The 14,613-nt window shown below is 43.4% G+C and overlaps 1 protein-coding gene across 1 annotated transcript; it reads left to right on the top strand.

The window, feature by feature from the left end:
- The first annotated feature begins 671 nt into the window (after window positions 1-671).
- On the top strand, window positions 672-8,592 carry GPBAR1 (G protein-coupled bile acid receptor 1). The gene is made up of 2 exons (XM_081197309.1): window positions 672-876; window positions 7,361-8,592. Exon 2 carries the CDS (start codon window positions 7,368-7,370, stop codon window positions 8,400-8,402), a length of 1,035 nt encoding a protein of 344 aa, XP_081053435.1. The 5' UTR covers window positions 672-876; window positions 7,361-7,367; the 3' UTR covers window positions 8,403-8,592.
- Window positions 8,593-14,613: the final 6,021 nt, after the last annotated feature.

Below are 14,613 nucleotides of genomic sequence, written 5' to 3'. Positions count from 1 at the left end.
TAATACAATCTGTTAGCCAGGAATCTGTAGCAATAAAATGATCTGCATCCCCTTAAAAGTGGATTGTGAGCAGGAGCAAATGTGTGATACGAAAGAACTGGGTTCTGGGGTTTGACACTAGCAAGAAGCCAGCTCCCCTGCCTGCCAGCTGGAGCGACCTGATTCCGTTCTATGTATTCTGTATAGTTCCATGTTTCAGCAGCATGCGTTGCAGGGAGTTGTACTAGATGACCCTCACAGTCCCTTCCAACTCTACAATTCTATGATTCCATGTGAGCATAACCATTGCAAGGCTGTCCTGCAAGCCCAGTCCATGTGCTCCGGAGCGGAGTTTTTGCATTAAGAAAAATAGGACACTTTTGGGCTGAGCCCCTGGCTTAGATAAGTCCTGTTTGGTTGCCCTCCTGTGTGAAAGTCAAAGCACTTTAGGAGAATCTGCAGGACTTCAGCTTTTTGCTGACTGTGTCCCTAATTTACCGCAAGCCTCCAGGGCTATCTTTGCACCATAGGCTAGCTCAGAACCACTAGGAGGCAGATGAGCCTCTAAGCAATCAGACCCTCTACAGGCCTGCAATTTGCTAGCAGCTAACAAGGGGTGTGACTATACAATCTGGAGGAGGGAAACAGCCTTTCACTGTGGTTTCCAGCTCCTCTTCTCCCCCAATCCACGCCTGCTTTCTCAGTTCCCTTTTCGGTCAAAGATGGTCCAAGACACGCTACTATCTGATAGCAGCTGAAGATGGGCCAGCCCTCGAGCAGAGCGAGGTATCCAAGAAGCACCTGACAAGTCCTCGCTCTCATCACCACATGGTTGGGTGTGCACTGGGAACTGGTGTCAACAGGAGCTCTGCCCAGGGAAGGCTGATAAACCTCCAGGTTAGTTTGTGCCTGTCTGGCCCTTGATATTTCACCTTGATTAGGAGGGTGGGAAGGAGGGAAGGAAGGAAGGAACCCAGGCCACTTGCCAGTCACTGGGCTGCATTACTCAGCTGAATCCATTCGCACAAGGTCACAAGTTCATGGAGAGGAACTCACAGTAAACCTACCCAGGGGAAAGGATGGCTATGTCTACTTTGGTTTCTCATTTTTCCAATCTTAAATTCAGTTCTCCACATTACCACATCAGTTGGCAAGTTGTCTGTCTGTTAGTTTTTAAAAGTCTTCATGAAAATTCACCAGGATTTTAGTGCAACTTTTTCCTAATATGCAGTTTTGTATACTATACATGCTTCGCAAAGAAATTTTGCCGAATATAATGCATTTTAAAATGCTATTTTCACTGATAGATGCATTTATATGTATTTACCCTGGTACAGTAAATGCATTGTTATATATAAAGTGGCTGGAAAGCGGCGCTGCAAATTTCAGACAGGTGTGAATTTTGAAGGGTGTCTGTGTCTCAGTTCATGCACTTTTCCCCCCTTTTTTTCTTTTTTGAAAACTTGAATTAGGCAGCTTCAGTGCCAGATTACCAGATAGGAAGAGTAGGCACCAGCCTATGGGACCCATGCCTTTTAGGGGTCCTGCGACAACAGATCAAAATAATATTGATTTGTTCTTGAAAGAAAATTACAACCATGCTTTCTTGGTTCAATGTTATCCCACTAGAGTGGGGGCCCGCAAGATTTCAACTGCCTAGGGGCCACAGGGTTCAATCCAGCATTGGGCAGGTTTGCTTTTAAATGCTAATGAATGAAATTTATCCTCCTTACCCAGGAGCGACTCATTCATGCTGGAGCACAGACCACATTGTTTCCCCATTAGCAATAAAGGATTCTAAGGGTTACCAAAGGTCTTGATTTTGGGAGTAGCGCTCATATTCCACAGAGGCTCACTATGCAGTCACACTATGACTCCATGGCTATAGAGCACTGACAGAAGCCGAGAACTAGGAGTGAGCAGAGCAGTGTCCTTAAGACTGGTGACAGGGACACTTGGCTGAGGGTAAGTCCCATTGAAACTGAAAGCAAAAATAAATAAATCCAGAGTTCCTTAAAATATTTCGCAAGCAAAATTTGCTTGGTGGGTTGTTGTTGTTGTTGTTTTTAAAAATGGATCATTATTACATGAAAAATGCTGCCCTTAAATGAGACTGGAGAATCAGGCTGTTCCAATAAGATCCACACATTGCTCACTGTTTGCTGTCTCCCGCTCTCTCCTACAACTCCCATCATTCCTGACCATTGGACGTGTTCAGCATCTGGAAGGCAACAGGCTCCCCATCTCTGTGCTACAGTTCATTTTTGTTTTTTCGCTAGGGTCATCCCTGTTAGTGACTTGTTTGCAGGTTAATCGGTACTGCTTCTGGGGCCAGCCCTTGCAATCGTATCTGTATAAAAATAAAAATGTTGCCTGCCTTCTCTCTCAGCTCAGCATGCATCCCATCATTAATCTTCATCATTTCCATTTTTAATAAGTTAATATTGAACTTATTTCTAAATCCTTTCCTCTCATCCTTCTTTCTCTCATGCCTCTTCCCCTGACTGCTTTAGAATACTCTTGTCCATTGCATGCAGCTGCTGACTGACATATGAATAAGGCTTGGGCACTGTACTAATTATTATTAATACTTATTGTACGTGAGCACATCTACTGGCAGATTAGCATGTTGATCCCATTCACAAAATGATTTCTGCTGAATCATGCCCAGCAAAATACCAGGCATGAAATCTTTCACATGGTAATTCCCAGGCCATGTGTGAAGCTCAACAACAGACACAAATTACTGTTGATATACTGCAGGAAATGAAATGCCCCTATGAGCTCCAAAATGCCCACCAACAGAAGAGGCTGCTTATTGCTTCTCTAGATGATTCACTGCTCTGAATCTTGCCTCTATTCAAGCAGAACAACGGCTCCCATAGAGGCCTAAGGCTTAATAATTATTTTTATCATTTAAATAGACAGTGCAATCAGGATGCCCCCCTTTCCCGGCAAGTACCTCGCCTTTCCCATTTCCACTGCTAAAGCCCTGTCATTATTCGAAGAAAAGACACTTTGCATATGTTCTCAGTAATATATATTCTCAGTTATAGATACATATAGACCCATGCTTCAGTATCAGAAGCATGGCGGGGGGGGGGGGGACAGGGACACTCCCTGCCTATTGATATTAGGCAGATGCCCTTGCTGTACAGTGGTACCTCTGGTTACGAACTTAATTCGTTCCAGAGGTCCGTTCTTAACCTGAAACAGTTCTTAACCTGGGGTACCTCTTTAGCTAATGGGGCCTCCTGCTGCCACACCACCAGCATGCAATTTCTGTTCTCATCCTGAGGCAAAGTTCTTAACCCGAGGTACTACTTCCGGGTTAGTGGAGTCTGTAACCCAAAGTGTTTGTAATCCCAGGTACCAGTGTACTGTTTTCGGCACCAGCTAAGTGTTTTTGTTTAAGGAAACCTACCTAGACATGTAAATCTGACCGGATTTTAATGCAGTATGTAATTTTATTTTAAAGTGCATATATTTTAAAAATACTAGTATTGTGTTGAAATTTTTTTTAACATCTTATTTTATTGGCAGTTTTATCATATATCTTATATTTTATGTAAACCATTTAGATGTTTTGAGGATTAAGCAGTATGGAAATTCTCTTCACAAAATCTAACAGATGAGGCAAAATTCAACCCACGCACATGCAAGAAAAGCATGTGTGTGGGTTGAATTTTCCCCACAGCACCTCTGGTTCACTCTCACACACAGTCCTCATCTAGACATAACTCTATGCCAAATAATGGTTTAGTGTGAATGAGCAATGATAATGTTTTGCTCCTCCCCTGAGGTTTTGCTCCTGCACTGTGCTGAGATGTGAGCAAACCATGAGCCAGGGTTTGGATGACACACTAAGCCAAACCATGGCTCAGTATCAAAACAACTGGGGAGAGACAAAACACCACAATCTCATCTCCATGACCACTAAACCATGGTTTGGCTTAGTGTTGCATGTGAACCAGGCCACAGTGGAAGTAAATCTTTTGGGGTGCAAAAATGAATCTAATTTCAATTGGGAGGAAGGGAAGTGTTATTGAGCTGATAGTCATTTGGCAAATGCAACTTTAACAGCATACCAGATTAACCCTTTGTGCCCGCTATCATTGCATGGGTAGGCTTTGCTTCTTAAGCCGGTCGCTCTTAAAGCCCCTTAAAACCACCCTGTCAAATGATTCTTTCCTCATTTTATTCTACTTTGTTTTCAGCCTTTCGAGAAAGACGGCAGGGCCTCAGCAGGGATGATTTCCACTGGCAATTATGTCACTCGAATAGCTTAATTGACTCTCTTAAACGCAGCCAGATGGTAGGAGTCTCCCTCTAAAAAGCCTGTTGCCTCTTCTTTATGAGTGTCTTAAAATAACACCACTGGTTCTTTTAGTGGCTCTTGACTGAAGAGTAGCTGCAACATGAGGTAATGCCACACGTATTTATCCCGGCCCTCAAAAGCTTTGCCAAACAACTTCATGATGGTCTTCCTCCTCAACTGTTTTTCCTAGGCTACATCCACACCATACATTAAAAACCCTATTATTATTATTATTATTATTATTATTATTATTATTATTATTAGTAGTAGTAGTACAGTGGTACCTTGGGTTTACAGACACTTCGGGTTATGCGTTTTCAGGTTATGGACCGTGGGAAACCCGGAAGTACCGGAAAGGGTTACTTTCAGGTTTTGCCAATCGCGCTTTGCGCATGCACAGAAGTGCCAAATTGTGTCACACACATGCGCAGACGCAATGCTGCAGGTTACGAATGCTGCGGGTTGCGGACGTGCCTCTGTCATGGATTACGTCCGCAACCTGAGCTTCCACTGTATTCGGCTTACAACAAAAATCCAAATTCTCCGTCAGGCAACAGCACACAACAAATGCCAAGGTAAGTATTGTTCATCCCACAAGCTAAGCAATATAAGCACCAAGACATTACCGAATTTAAAAATTGTACAAGCCAGATATTCCAGAATACTGATGGCACAGGCCAGCCGGTCTCTTCCTTATTTCCAAAGGTCATGAAACTCTGCCACTCTGTTGCAAAACAGTCCTTTTTCCTTCCGGTCTCTAGCTGTTCATAAACAATGAGTCAATTTCTCAACCAAAACTCTAGTCTATGCTTTCGTATACCACTGTTTCATGGTAAGCCCTTTCAGGTCCTTCCAATATCCAGCTATCGGTCTTCACTGCTACCAAGAGGTAGCCAATCAATACATTAGAAATTTTTAATCGAGGAACTTTTTTTACAGCTCCACCACATGTGAGTAAAATAACCCACCTCCCCACAAATCCCTGGAAAGAGGGATTCATTGAAAAACCTCTCTGCAAATTGTAGCTCTGTGAGTCAAATAGGGAGTCTCATAACAACTCTCAGCATCCTTTGCAAACTATTATTCCCAGGATTCTTTGGGCGAAGCCATGACTGTTAAAGTGGTATAATAGTGCTTTAAATGTATGATGCAGATGTGACCCCAGTTGCTCCTTAGCACCTAATCTGTGGCTTCCAGGGCCCTACCATTAGGCAGAATACGAATGCCTCAGGTAGAAGATTTTGTGTGTCATGAAAGGGTATCAAGTTGCTAATTATTGAATTTATGATTGTTGCATTTTTCCTGTCAAGGAGGAGTGTTTGTGGGATTTATCTGCCTCAGGTGTCAAAATAACTTGACCAGCCATGGGTATTATGCCCCATGATCTGAGGTGGAAGGTTACTGCACTGCCATAGGCAACGAACTATCTTGAGCCATCCCTGCCACCTGCACTGCTCAGTGTTGGGAAATGATTTCATCTCCTAAGACAACAGCTTAACTTTCAAGATTCCATGATCTTATGGCTGGACAGTCTCTGAGCATTTCCCAAAAGGATATGTCATGAGCCAAATAAAATGTCTCTGGGCATTTAGGTTTGAAAGGTGGTCAAAAGGACCATGGAGTTCACTAGAGATTTCAGGGCTGTGGTCTCAGTGAATGAAGTCTCTCTCTTACTCATTTTGTAACTGAAGCCTAACTGCAAAACACTTTGGGGCTCTTTATAAAGACTGCTAACATTTGACATGCATTCTGAGAAATGCTATTGCAACAGACATGATTACTTTTTTTAAAAAAAAAAAGACCAGTCTTGTCTTGCTTATTTGGGAGAATGAGCAAGAACTATCAAGTGCTAGTCTAAATTAATATCACTGTTTATTACTTATTTATATCTAGGGGTAACTAATCCCAGTTCAGAGGTAGCAAGTCTAGGGAACTATAAGGAAGGTAGGGATAGGAAGGGGGTGGGATGTTAATAATTACCTGTCCTGAGGAAGGGAGAATTAAGAGCACTGGCTTTCTGAGTTTCACCATGACCTGCAGGGGCACAATCATGGCCAAATTCAAGGTTTCTGCCCAAGGCTAAATGTTAAATATTTAGTGGCCAGCCCAGCTAGCTATTCCGCACCCTTGCCATAAACTTTTTTTTGATGAATTCAATGTATGGGGTGTTTTAGTCCTGCCTTTTTAAAATATGAACGTGCTTTTAGTTTTCACTGTGTTTTAGTTCTATGTTGGCTTTAATGTATGTGCTATTTTTCTGGCAAGTCGCTCCGAGTTACATTTTTTGAGGGAAAGTGGCAAATAAAGCCAATAAATAATACAACAATAATATCAGAATTTTTGCCCTATTGACACAGTAGCAACTAAGTTTATTTTTGGTTTTTTAAAAATAGATTTAGTATAATTGTGCTGTATAAGACACACTTAAACAAGATGTGGTGTTGCTAATTTTTATGCTGTATTATTGCTTTGTTTTATTTATTTGGAAGAACTCCTCAATGTGGGATTGATTTTTTAATAACTAAATACAATCATGTCAGTGAAATATTTCTTCTTCTTTGGTGATCACTCGTAGCCGAGTAAGATTGTCTTTCATATACACGGTTTTAAAAGTAAGTCCGTAAGTGACTGTGGAGGCCAATTCTGGATCCACATGTCCTTCCACAGCGGGGACATAGGTTTTCGGGCAGGAGTTGATCACAGTGAGGGTTTGCCAAGCGTGGTTTCCTCTTAGCACGTTTCTCCCTTTCATCTTGAGTTTGTGCTTCTTCAAAGTCCATGACACCTTTGGTAAAGGCTGTTCTTCAACTGGAGTGCTCGCAAGCCAGTGTTTCCCAGTTTTCACTGTTCATACTACATTTTTTAAGATTTGCCTTGAGAGAGTCTTTGAACGTCTTTTGTTGACCACCAGTATTACGCCTACCATTTTTAAGTTCAGACTAGAGTAGCTGCTTTGGAAGATGATCATCAGGCCACAGTGGTTTGGAAGTGAAATGTAGTTTGCCAAGCTAACCGTCTGGCTTTGCTGAATAATAACATGGGGTGTTTTCTCATTTCCATTAGGAAGTCAATGTCGGAAGGTGCAGAGGATAGGGGAGTCCTCACTAGAGACACAGAAACTATGACACAAAATATCATCATCTGGCTCTCAAGGCCCCTGTCAGCCTTCATTGTTTTGGCCAACATCTTCCTCATCCTTGGGATCCTCTTCAACCGTAGACTCCGCAACACCACCAACTGGTTCTTCCTGAGCCTACTCTTTGCTGATCTTCTGGCCGGCTTATTCCTTCCCAATATTCCTGAGCTGTCCTCGACGAAGGATTTAAACTACCACCTCTGCTTCTTCAACTATGTGGCACCTAACTTCATCTTCCTTGCTTTCTTAGCCAACCTGCTGGTGGTGCACTATGTTAAGTATGTGTTCATCATCCACTCACTGCATTACCACCGGTCCTGGGTGTATCGCTGGCCTGGTCTTTACATATTCGTAGCCTGGACAGCTCCTTTGATCTTTGCATGCCTCCCACTGGCTTGGAACCAGTGGCGGCCCCATGCCAACTGTTCCTTTGGTCTGGTCTTCCCTATTCCTTACCTCTATCTAGAGACCTATGGCTTCCTCATTCCATCCATCCTTGCCATGGGCTTCATGTGTATCCAGGTGCTGTGCACATCCCGAAAGCAGCTTAAGGACATCACAAGACTCCTTCATTCAGTGAACCAAGGCCAGCCCCCTTCAGAGCTGGAGCAGCAACTGGAACTGAGGAATGTTAAGAAGATCGCTAGTGTCTCCTTCATCTTTGTGGCCTGCTGGGTGCCCTATATTGTTTGCCTGAATATCTCACTGCTGTCTATAGATCAAAAAATCCACCCTCTCATTATTCCTATTGTCACCTGCATAGGCACCAGCAGCGCAGCTGCACTGCCTGTCATCCTCAGCCTTGGCAACAGACAGTACACACAATTTTGGACAGACATGGCCACCAAATGCTGTGGGGGTTGTTGTCAAAGACAGGGGCGCAAGGAAAGGAAAGCCAAAGCAAAGGCCCACTTGCCACATGGTCATCATTGCCCTGCAGAGGCAGACCTCAATGGGGCACCAGGCTGATACCTTCGGAGGTAGCAAATTGTCACTAGAAGCAAGCAAAACCACACTCTGAGTAAGATTGTATATCTAGACAGATCTTGGAAATGGGCCCTGGTCATAATCAATAAGTCACCCTGTGCTCCTGTTGCCTAGAGGAAAGAAAGTTACTTTTTTTCTTTTTTATTAAAGATTTTCTTGATTTACAAAAGTGTGTTCAATGTCTCTCTCTCGTATTTTTTTTCCATGTAACATTTTTACAAATCAGTTTCATTTGTTGAGACATTAGGAAGAAAAGGGGGAAAGAGGTGGAGGGGGGAGATGGGTGGGGGTGAGATGGGGTAGCAATGTTTCTATTTTACTTACTATATGCTTACTATATGTAGGGTTTGGCGTTAGCGTTGCTTGTGCAGGTTCTTTGCTGTTCATTTGTGTTCCTTTGGTGGTGAGAGAGGTTGGGGTTGGCCTAGGGTGTGGTTATTCATTTTTGGTTGGCTGTGGTGGTCTTTGTTTTCATGTGTGAGTGGGGTGGGTGCGACAACCATACGAGAAATAAGTAAAATAACCAAGCAAGTATTAAAAACCACCCCAGAATTGGCCTTACTAAACATCTTCCAAGACAACAATGCCCACTTACACCACAAAGAATTCATAACCCACTTACTTTCAGCAGCCAGAAGCATCGTAGCCAGACACTGGAGAGACCTGTCAGGAGTAAGCATGGACCAATGGTACCAAATAGTATGAGAAAGTTACTTTTCTATCCCTGTTTGGATTCTCTGACTGGACTGGGAATTTCCCATGAATAATGAATAATAATGAATAATAATCGTTTTTGTGTTGGTTGGTCATTCATGAAATCTGCCACCCTAATATCAGATAGATTGGCTTGTTCCCTCAAGAGTGTTTGTAGTTTCCTTACAGTATCTGTATTTGGTCTGTACCCCTTGTGAGATAGCTGCTCCCCACCCCATCCTACCCATTGGCAGAGGAGAAAGAGGTGGTCTGTTGTACCACTTGGAGAATAATGAAGCAAATATTTCTGTCTCACAGGTACCCACATTATGAAGACAGTATAAGCACTAGCTTTCAAACTGCACCACACCTGGAGAACTATATTCAGTTCTTCAGTAGGATGCTTTAATAATGATGATGATGATGATGATGACAGTTGCAATTAATGAAAATTAAGGTATTTTAACACTTCATTGCAAAGCCTTACTGAGTTCAAAATAGTTTTTTGTTATTGTGTTTTCTCAATTAACACAGCCTAAAATTACAGCAATTAGCATGTGGGGGGGTATTTTTGGAGGTTGAATGGGGGTCCTCATAGTCATAAAGGCTGGGAACCACTGGGTTATACCTTTGGGATTTTTCTACTGACTTGCCATAATTTACTTTATATGTTTTTGAATATAGGTTACCACATGAAAGATGGCTGATTAAACTGCATTTATGCTATTTATTTTAAAATATTTTTATAATGCACTTCATTTAAAACAAAATTCCAAGGCAGTGTACAGTATTAATATAAAACCTTTTGATAAAATTACATCAAAATAAGATGCAGTATACAAATACAGTAGGCAGAGAAATAGCTACAATTGACAAAATGCCTGGTCGAATAGATGCGTTTTTAACAGATGGCAAAATCACAATACTGTAGGTGCTTGCCATATTTCAGAGAGGAGGCTTTTCCACAAAGCAGGCACCACCACAGCCAAGGCACTATGCTGGATTATCACAAGGTGGATTAATGCACGTAATGGCCCAGCCAGGAAGTCCTCCTTTGAAGATCTAATTGAATGGGCAGGTTTATTTAAAAGAAGCATTTTTTCCCAGGTTACCAGCTCTCAGTTGGTTGTAGCTTTATATGTCAACAGAGGAAAATTGACTTGGGACTGGAATGGCAGCCAGTGTGGTTACTTCAAGAGGGTGTTACATGCATGCAGCAAGAAGCTGCAGTCAGTAACCTAACCACGGTATTCTCATATCCTCCCACATCTATCCAATGAAAATAGGGATGTCCTAAGGAAATGTGGGACATTCCAGGATCAAATCAGAAACCAGGATGGCTTCTGTAAATCCAGGACTGTCCTTGGAAAATAGGGATGATGATGATAATAATTTATTATTCATACCCCATCCATCAGCTGGGTTTCCTTAGCTACTCTGAGCGGCTCCCAACAGATTAAAAACAGAATAAAACTTCAAACATTAAAAACTTCCCTAAACAAGGCTGCCTTCAGATGTCTTCTAAAAGTCAGACAGTTGTTTATTTCCTTGACATCTGATGGGAGGATGTTCCATAGGGCAGGCGCCACCACCAAAAGGCCCTCTGCCTGGTTCCCTGTAACTTCACTTCTCACAGTGAGGAAACCAGCAGAAGGCCCTTGGAGCTGGACCTCAGTGTCTGGGCTGAACAATGGGGGTGGAGATGCTCCTTCAGGTATACTGGGCCGGGAAACTTCAGGGACACTTGGAGGGGCTGCATTCTGCACCAGTTGCAGTTTCCAAACCAGCTCTAGGAGCTGCCCCAAATAGAGTACATTACAGTAATCCATTCTTGAGGCTGTCAGTGCACAGATCACTGTGGCCAACCCATCCCTATCCAGGAACAGTTGTAGTTGGCATACCAGTGAAACCTGGTAAATCTGTATACATAATTAGATCACCCACCATGATACTATCCTACTTGGGCACCAACCTGGGTGTTTCGCCCACGTTGACAGAACAAATAGAGTCCGGTGGTGCCTCTTCTCTCACCACATCCCAGGGAGTTCCCCCTACCAATGTTTGCTGACCGCCAAGTGGGCTGTATCGATAGCAGCATCTGCCACTGTGTTTGCTCGAAAGAGGATTAGCTAGCCATTCCACCCTCACAGATGGGGTTTGATGGCTCATGATCATCCCCTGCTCTCCGCAATGTGATGGATGAGAGCTCGTAAATATTCCATTAGGAAGCACACTGTCCCCAGGAAAGGGGCAGCAGTCACACCCTGTGATGCAAAATGTTCAAGTTAATCTCTCACAGCTTCCTGAAACGCTCCAAGGACACGGTTGTGCCACTGAAACACAGCAGCTCATCCATCAGCCTGGGATTTTAATCAGAAGGGTCTGGCGGCTGCAACACGAAAAGGGCAGCCGGTCAAGCAGATGTAACGCAAGCTACAGCGACTGCAGATATGTGTAAATTGAAGTTGCAACAGCTTTGCCTGATCACGCTGTGATAAACTGCGGCTCCCTGCAGAATGCCAGGAGCAACTGTCATCTGTATTAAATGAGAAAAGTCAGTACGGGCAGAAGGCTTGCAAGCGCTGCCTTCTCCGCAGTTTGACACAGCAGCCCGGACGCTTCCAGGAACTCTTGCTGTTTTCTCATAGGGTAAATGGCAGCGCGAGGAATTCCTCCCTGCTCTACCCAGCCCAGGTCAGAGCTCTGCTTTTCGTTGACTTAATACCAAAAAAGTTCTGCTAAGTTTCAAGTGTGAGCAGTCAGAAGAGCCGGTCAGCTGGATGATTCTCTTCTCTGATGACTCTGTGATCTGAGGGTGTAGGGAGGGCCGGAATGCTTGAAAAAGAACAGCCCCTACCCTGTGTTTATTATAATATCTGAAGCTGTGCTAGCAGCAGCAACAGCACTTCCTGGAAGAGATCAGAGAAAGGGCAGCATAGCAGAGGCCTGCCACTCATCTCTGCTGCCGCCCCCACAGTCCTCACTCTATAATACTCTGATCTCTCATTTGCAACAGGAAAAAAGTCTCTTACCTCCCCTGTACTTTAAATCAGGGATGGGGAGCCTGCAGCCTCCTCCAGATGTTGCTAGACTCCAGCTCCTTTCGTCCCTGGCCGTTGGCCACGATGGCTGTGGCTGATGGGAGTTTTGAGTCTAACAACATGTGAATGGTCACAGGTTTCTCAGCCCCACTTTAAACTGCAGTGCTACCCCCAAGATTCAGGAAGCTTGGAAAGGGAGGCAAAACTGAGCTTTATCAGTATTAATTGCCGCCATTCAGAGATCCTGCCTGTGTGTCCCTTATGGTACTTCCCGTTTCCTTAATATTAAACTGGGTAGGAATCTTGGAACAACTTAATGATGAAAAAGTGGGGAAACTGTCAGAACACTTCCGCAGCGGCCATAGCAGACTATACCATGCACAAGCTAAGCAAGCCAAGCTTCAAAATACAACCATTTCAGCAGAGAGCATCCAAAGCAGGTCACACCGAAGCCAATAGCTACGTTTTCCCATGCCTAGGAAAGAGGAGAGGAGAGGCCACCACTCAGTGGTACAGCACATGCTTCTTATTCAGAAAGCCCAGCTTCAACCCCTGCCTAGTAGAGCCATGGAGTTGCTGCCTATTGGAGCAAGCAATGCTAATCCCGAAGGACAAACAGTCTGATCTAGTATGAAAGAACTTCCTATGATCACTAGCCAGAAGGTCCACTAAAAGCAAAACAATCCCTCCTTTGAGTCCCCAGATGGTGGTTGCCCCATCTTGTCACTTTACCTTACCTATGTTATATTTGACAGGTGCACTCTCTCTCTCTCTCTCTCTCTCCAGTGATTTTGGGGCACAGCGTTGACCGCTGAACTTGACAACCACTTGTAAGAGTTGTTGTTAATAACTTAACCAATGTACAATATTTGCTAGGTTCCACGAAATGCTCTTTTCTGAGACCTCTGGTAATTTAATGTATTTCTCTGAACTTGTGGTTCCGTGGAACAAAAACCCCTCTTTCTAGGGGTTTTCCACTCTGGTCTTTCCACATTGCTGCCACTGAAAGCTGAGGTAGGAGGAGTTTTCATTCACTTTTGACTCATTTCATTATAGAAAGGCAGCCTGCTAGTTCAGGAATCCTCTGGATTCAACCATTTTACTAACTTTGATGTGGTCTTGCTAGCATCTCTGAACAACAGTGCAATCTTAACCATGTCTGCTTAGAAATAAGCCTCTGGTTCGATCATTTTGCTTGCATCTCTCAGAGCCCACACCATCATCTGGACACTGAGGGATTGGTGTATGAACTAGATAAGGTCGCACTGGCCCTCCAACGTCATTTTGTAACTATCTAAGTTCATCTCAGTTCTGGACTGCTAGATAAAGGCCAACATTTTCCCATGAGAATCGCTGTTTACATTATCTAGGAATAAAATCTGTGGCTTACATTCCCAGAAACAAATATTGCTGCATGATATTCACATACTGGGAAACAAACCAAGCAGTTTATTTTAAGACAGACTCAGGCATTACATATTCCAGAGGAGCCTAACATGTAGTCCTGCAGATGTTGAACTACAACTCCCATCTTTCTTGACTACTGGCTGGAGCTGATAGGAGTTGGGTGGGAGCCCAACAATTTAACTGGGAACCCAATAGCTCCCAACTGGAGGCCATCATATTGGAAAGACTGATATACTCAGTATCATCAGTAAAAAGTAACAGAACTGGATGTTCCATTCTTCATTAGGCACAAAATATACTTCTATGTAAGTATTTCTTCCATACAGTAATAGGCATACTCTCAGTGGTGGACCCCTGGTGACAGAAAGATGCTCAGAGAAGGAGTGGCTAACCTGTGGCTCTACAGAAGCTGTTGTGCTCAAGCTGCCATCAGCACCAGGCAGGAACGATGAGAACTGTAGTACAGGCAAGTCCCTATTTGCACTGGAGTTGTGTTCTGGGTCAATGCACACATCAGTGGTAACATGAAAGTCCATTCCAGCCCCTTCTGGTGCAAAAAACAACAGACATGTCAGTCGCACATCAATTGGACACACACAAAATGGTCGCCGCCTCTATGACATCTGGAGGGTCACATGCTCTAGATCTGTTACATCTTCCTGGTATTTTAATCTTGCTGTTGCACATGTGGTCTTTTCCCATGTCTCTTCTGCCATGAGAGCAACACATTCTCATCCACAACAAGAGACCCATTAAGGCTTATTAAGGATAACCAGAGAACCGGGAACATGTCGGTTCAGTTTACAAAATAGATCTATTCTGAGCCGAGTTGTCTTGCTCAAGAAAAAGTGGTGAAAAGGGGTTATCACTTCAGAGGTCTTGAAAATACATTTTGGGGCGTGAGGAATTCAAATCTGCTATTATTATTTTTTATTGGACAACATTTAGCTTGGTAAATCTACATTTGATTAAAAAGCACATAAACTGCTCTCAGAAAAGCAAAGAATTTTAATTTTACCCTTTGAAAATGTCAGGTAATGCTAAATAATAAC

Source organism: Podarcis bocagei, assembly GCF_964188305.1.
Source record: "Podarcis bocagei genome assembly, chromosome: 1".
NCBI classification, from domain to species: domain Eukaryota; kingdom Metazoa; phylum Chordata; class Lepidosauria; order Squamata; family Lacertidae; genus Podarcis; species Podarcis bocagei.
Note: the sequence above shows the minus strand (reverse complement) of the source record. Positions and strands in the feature narration are given on the sequence as shown.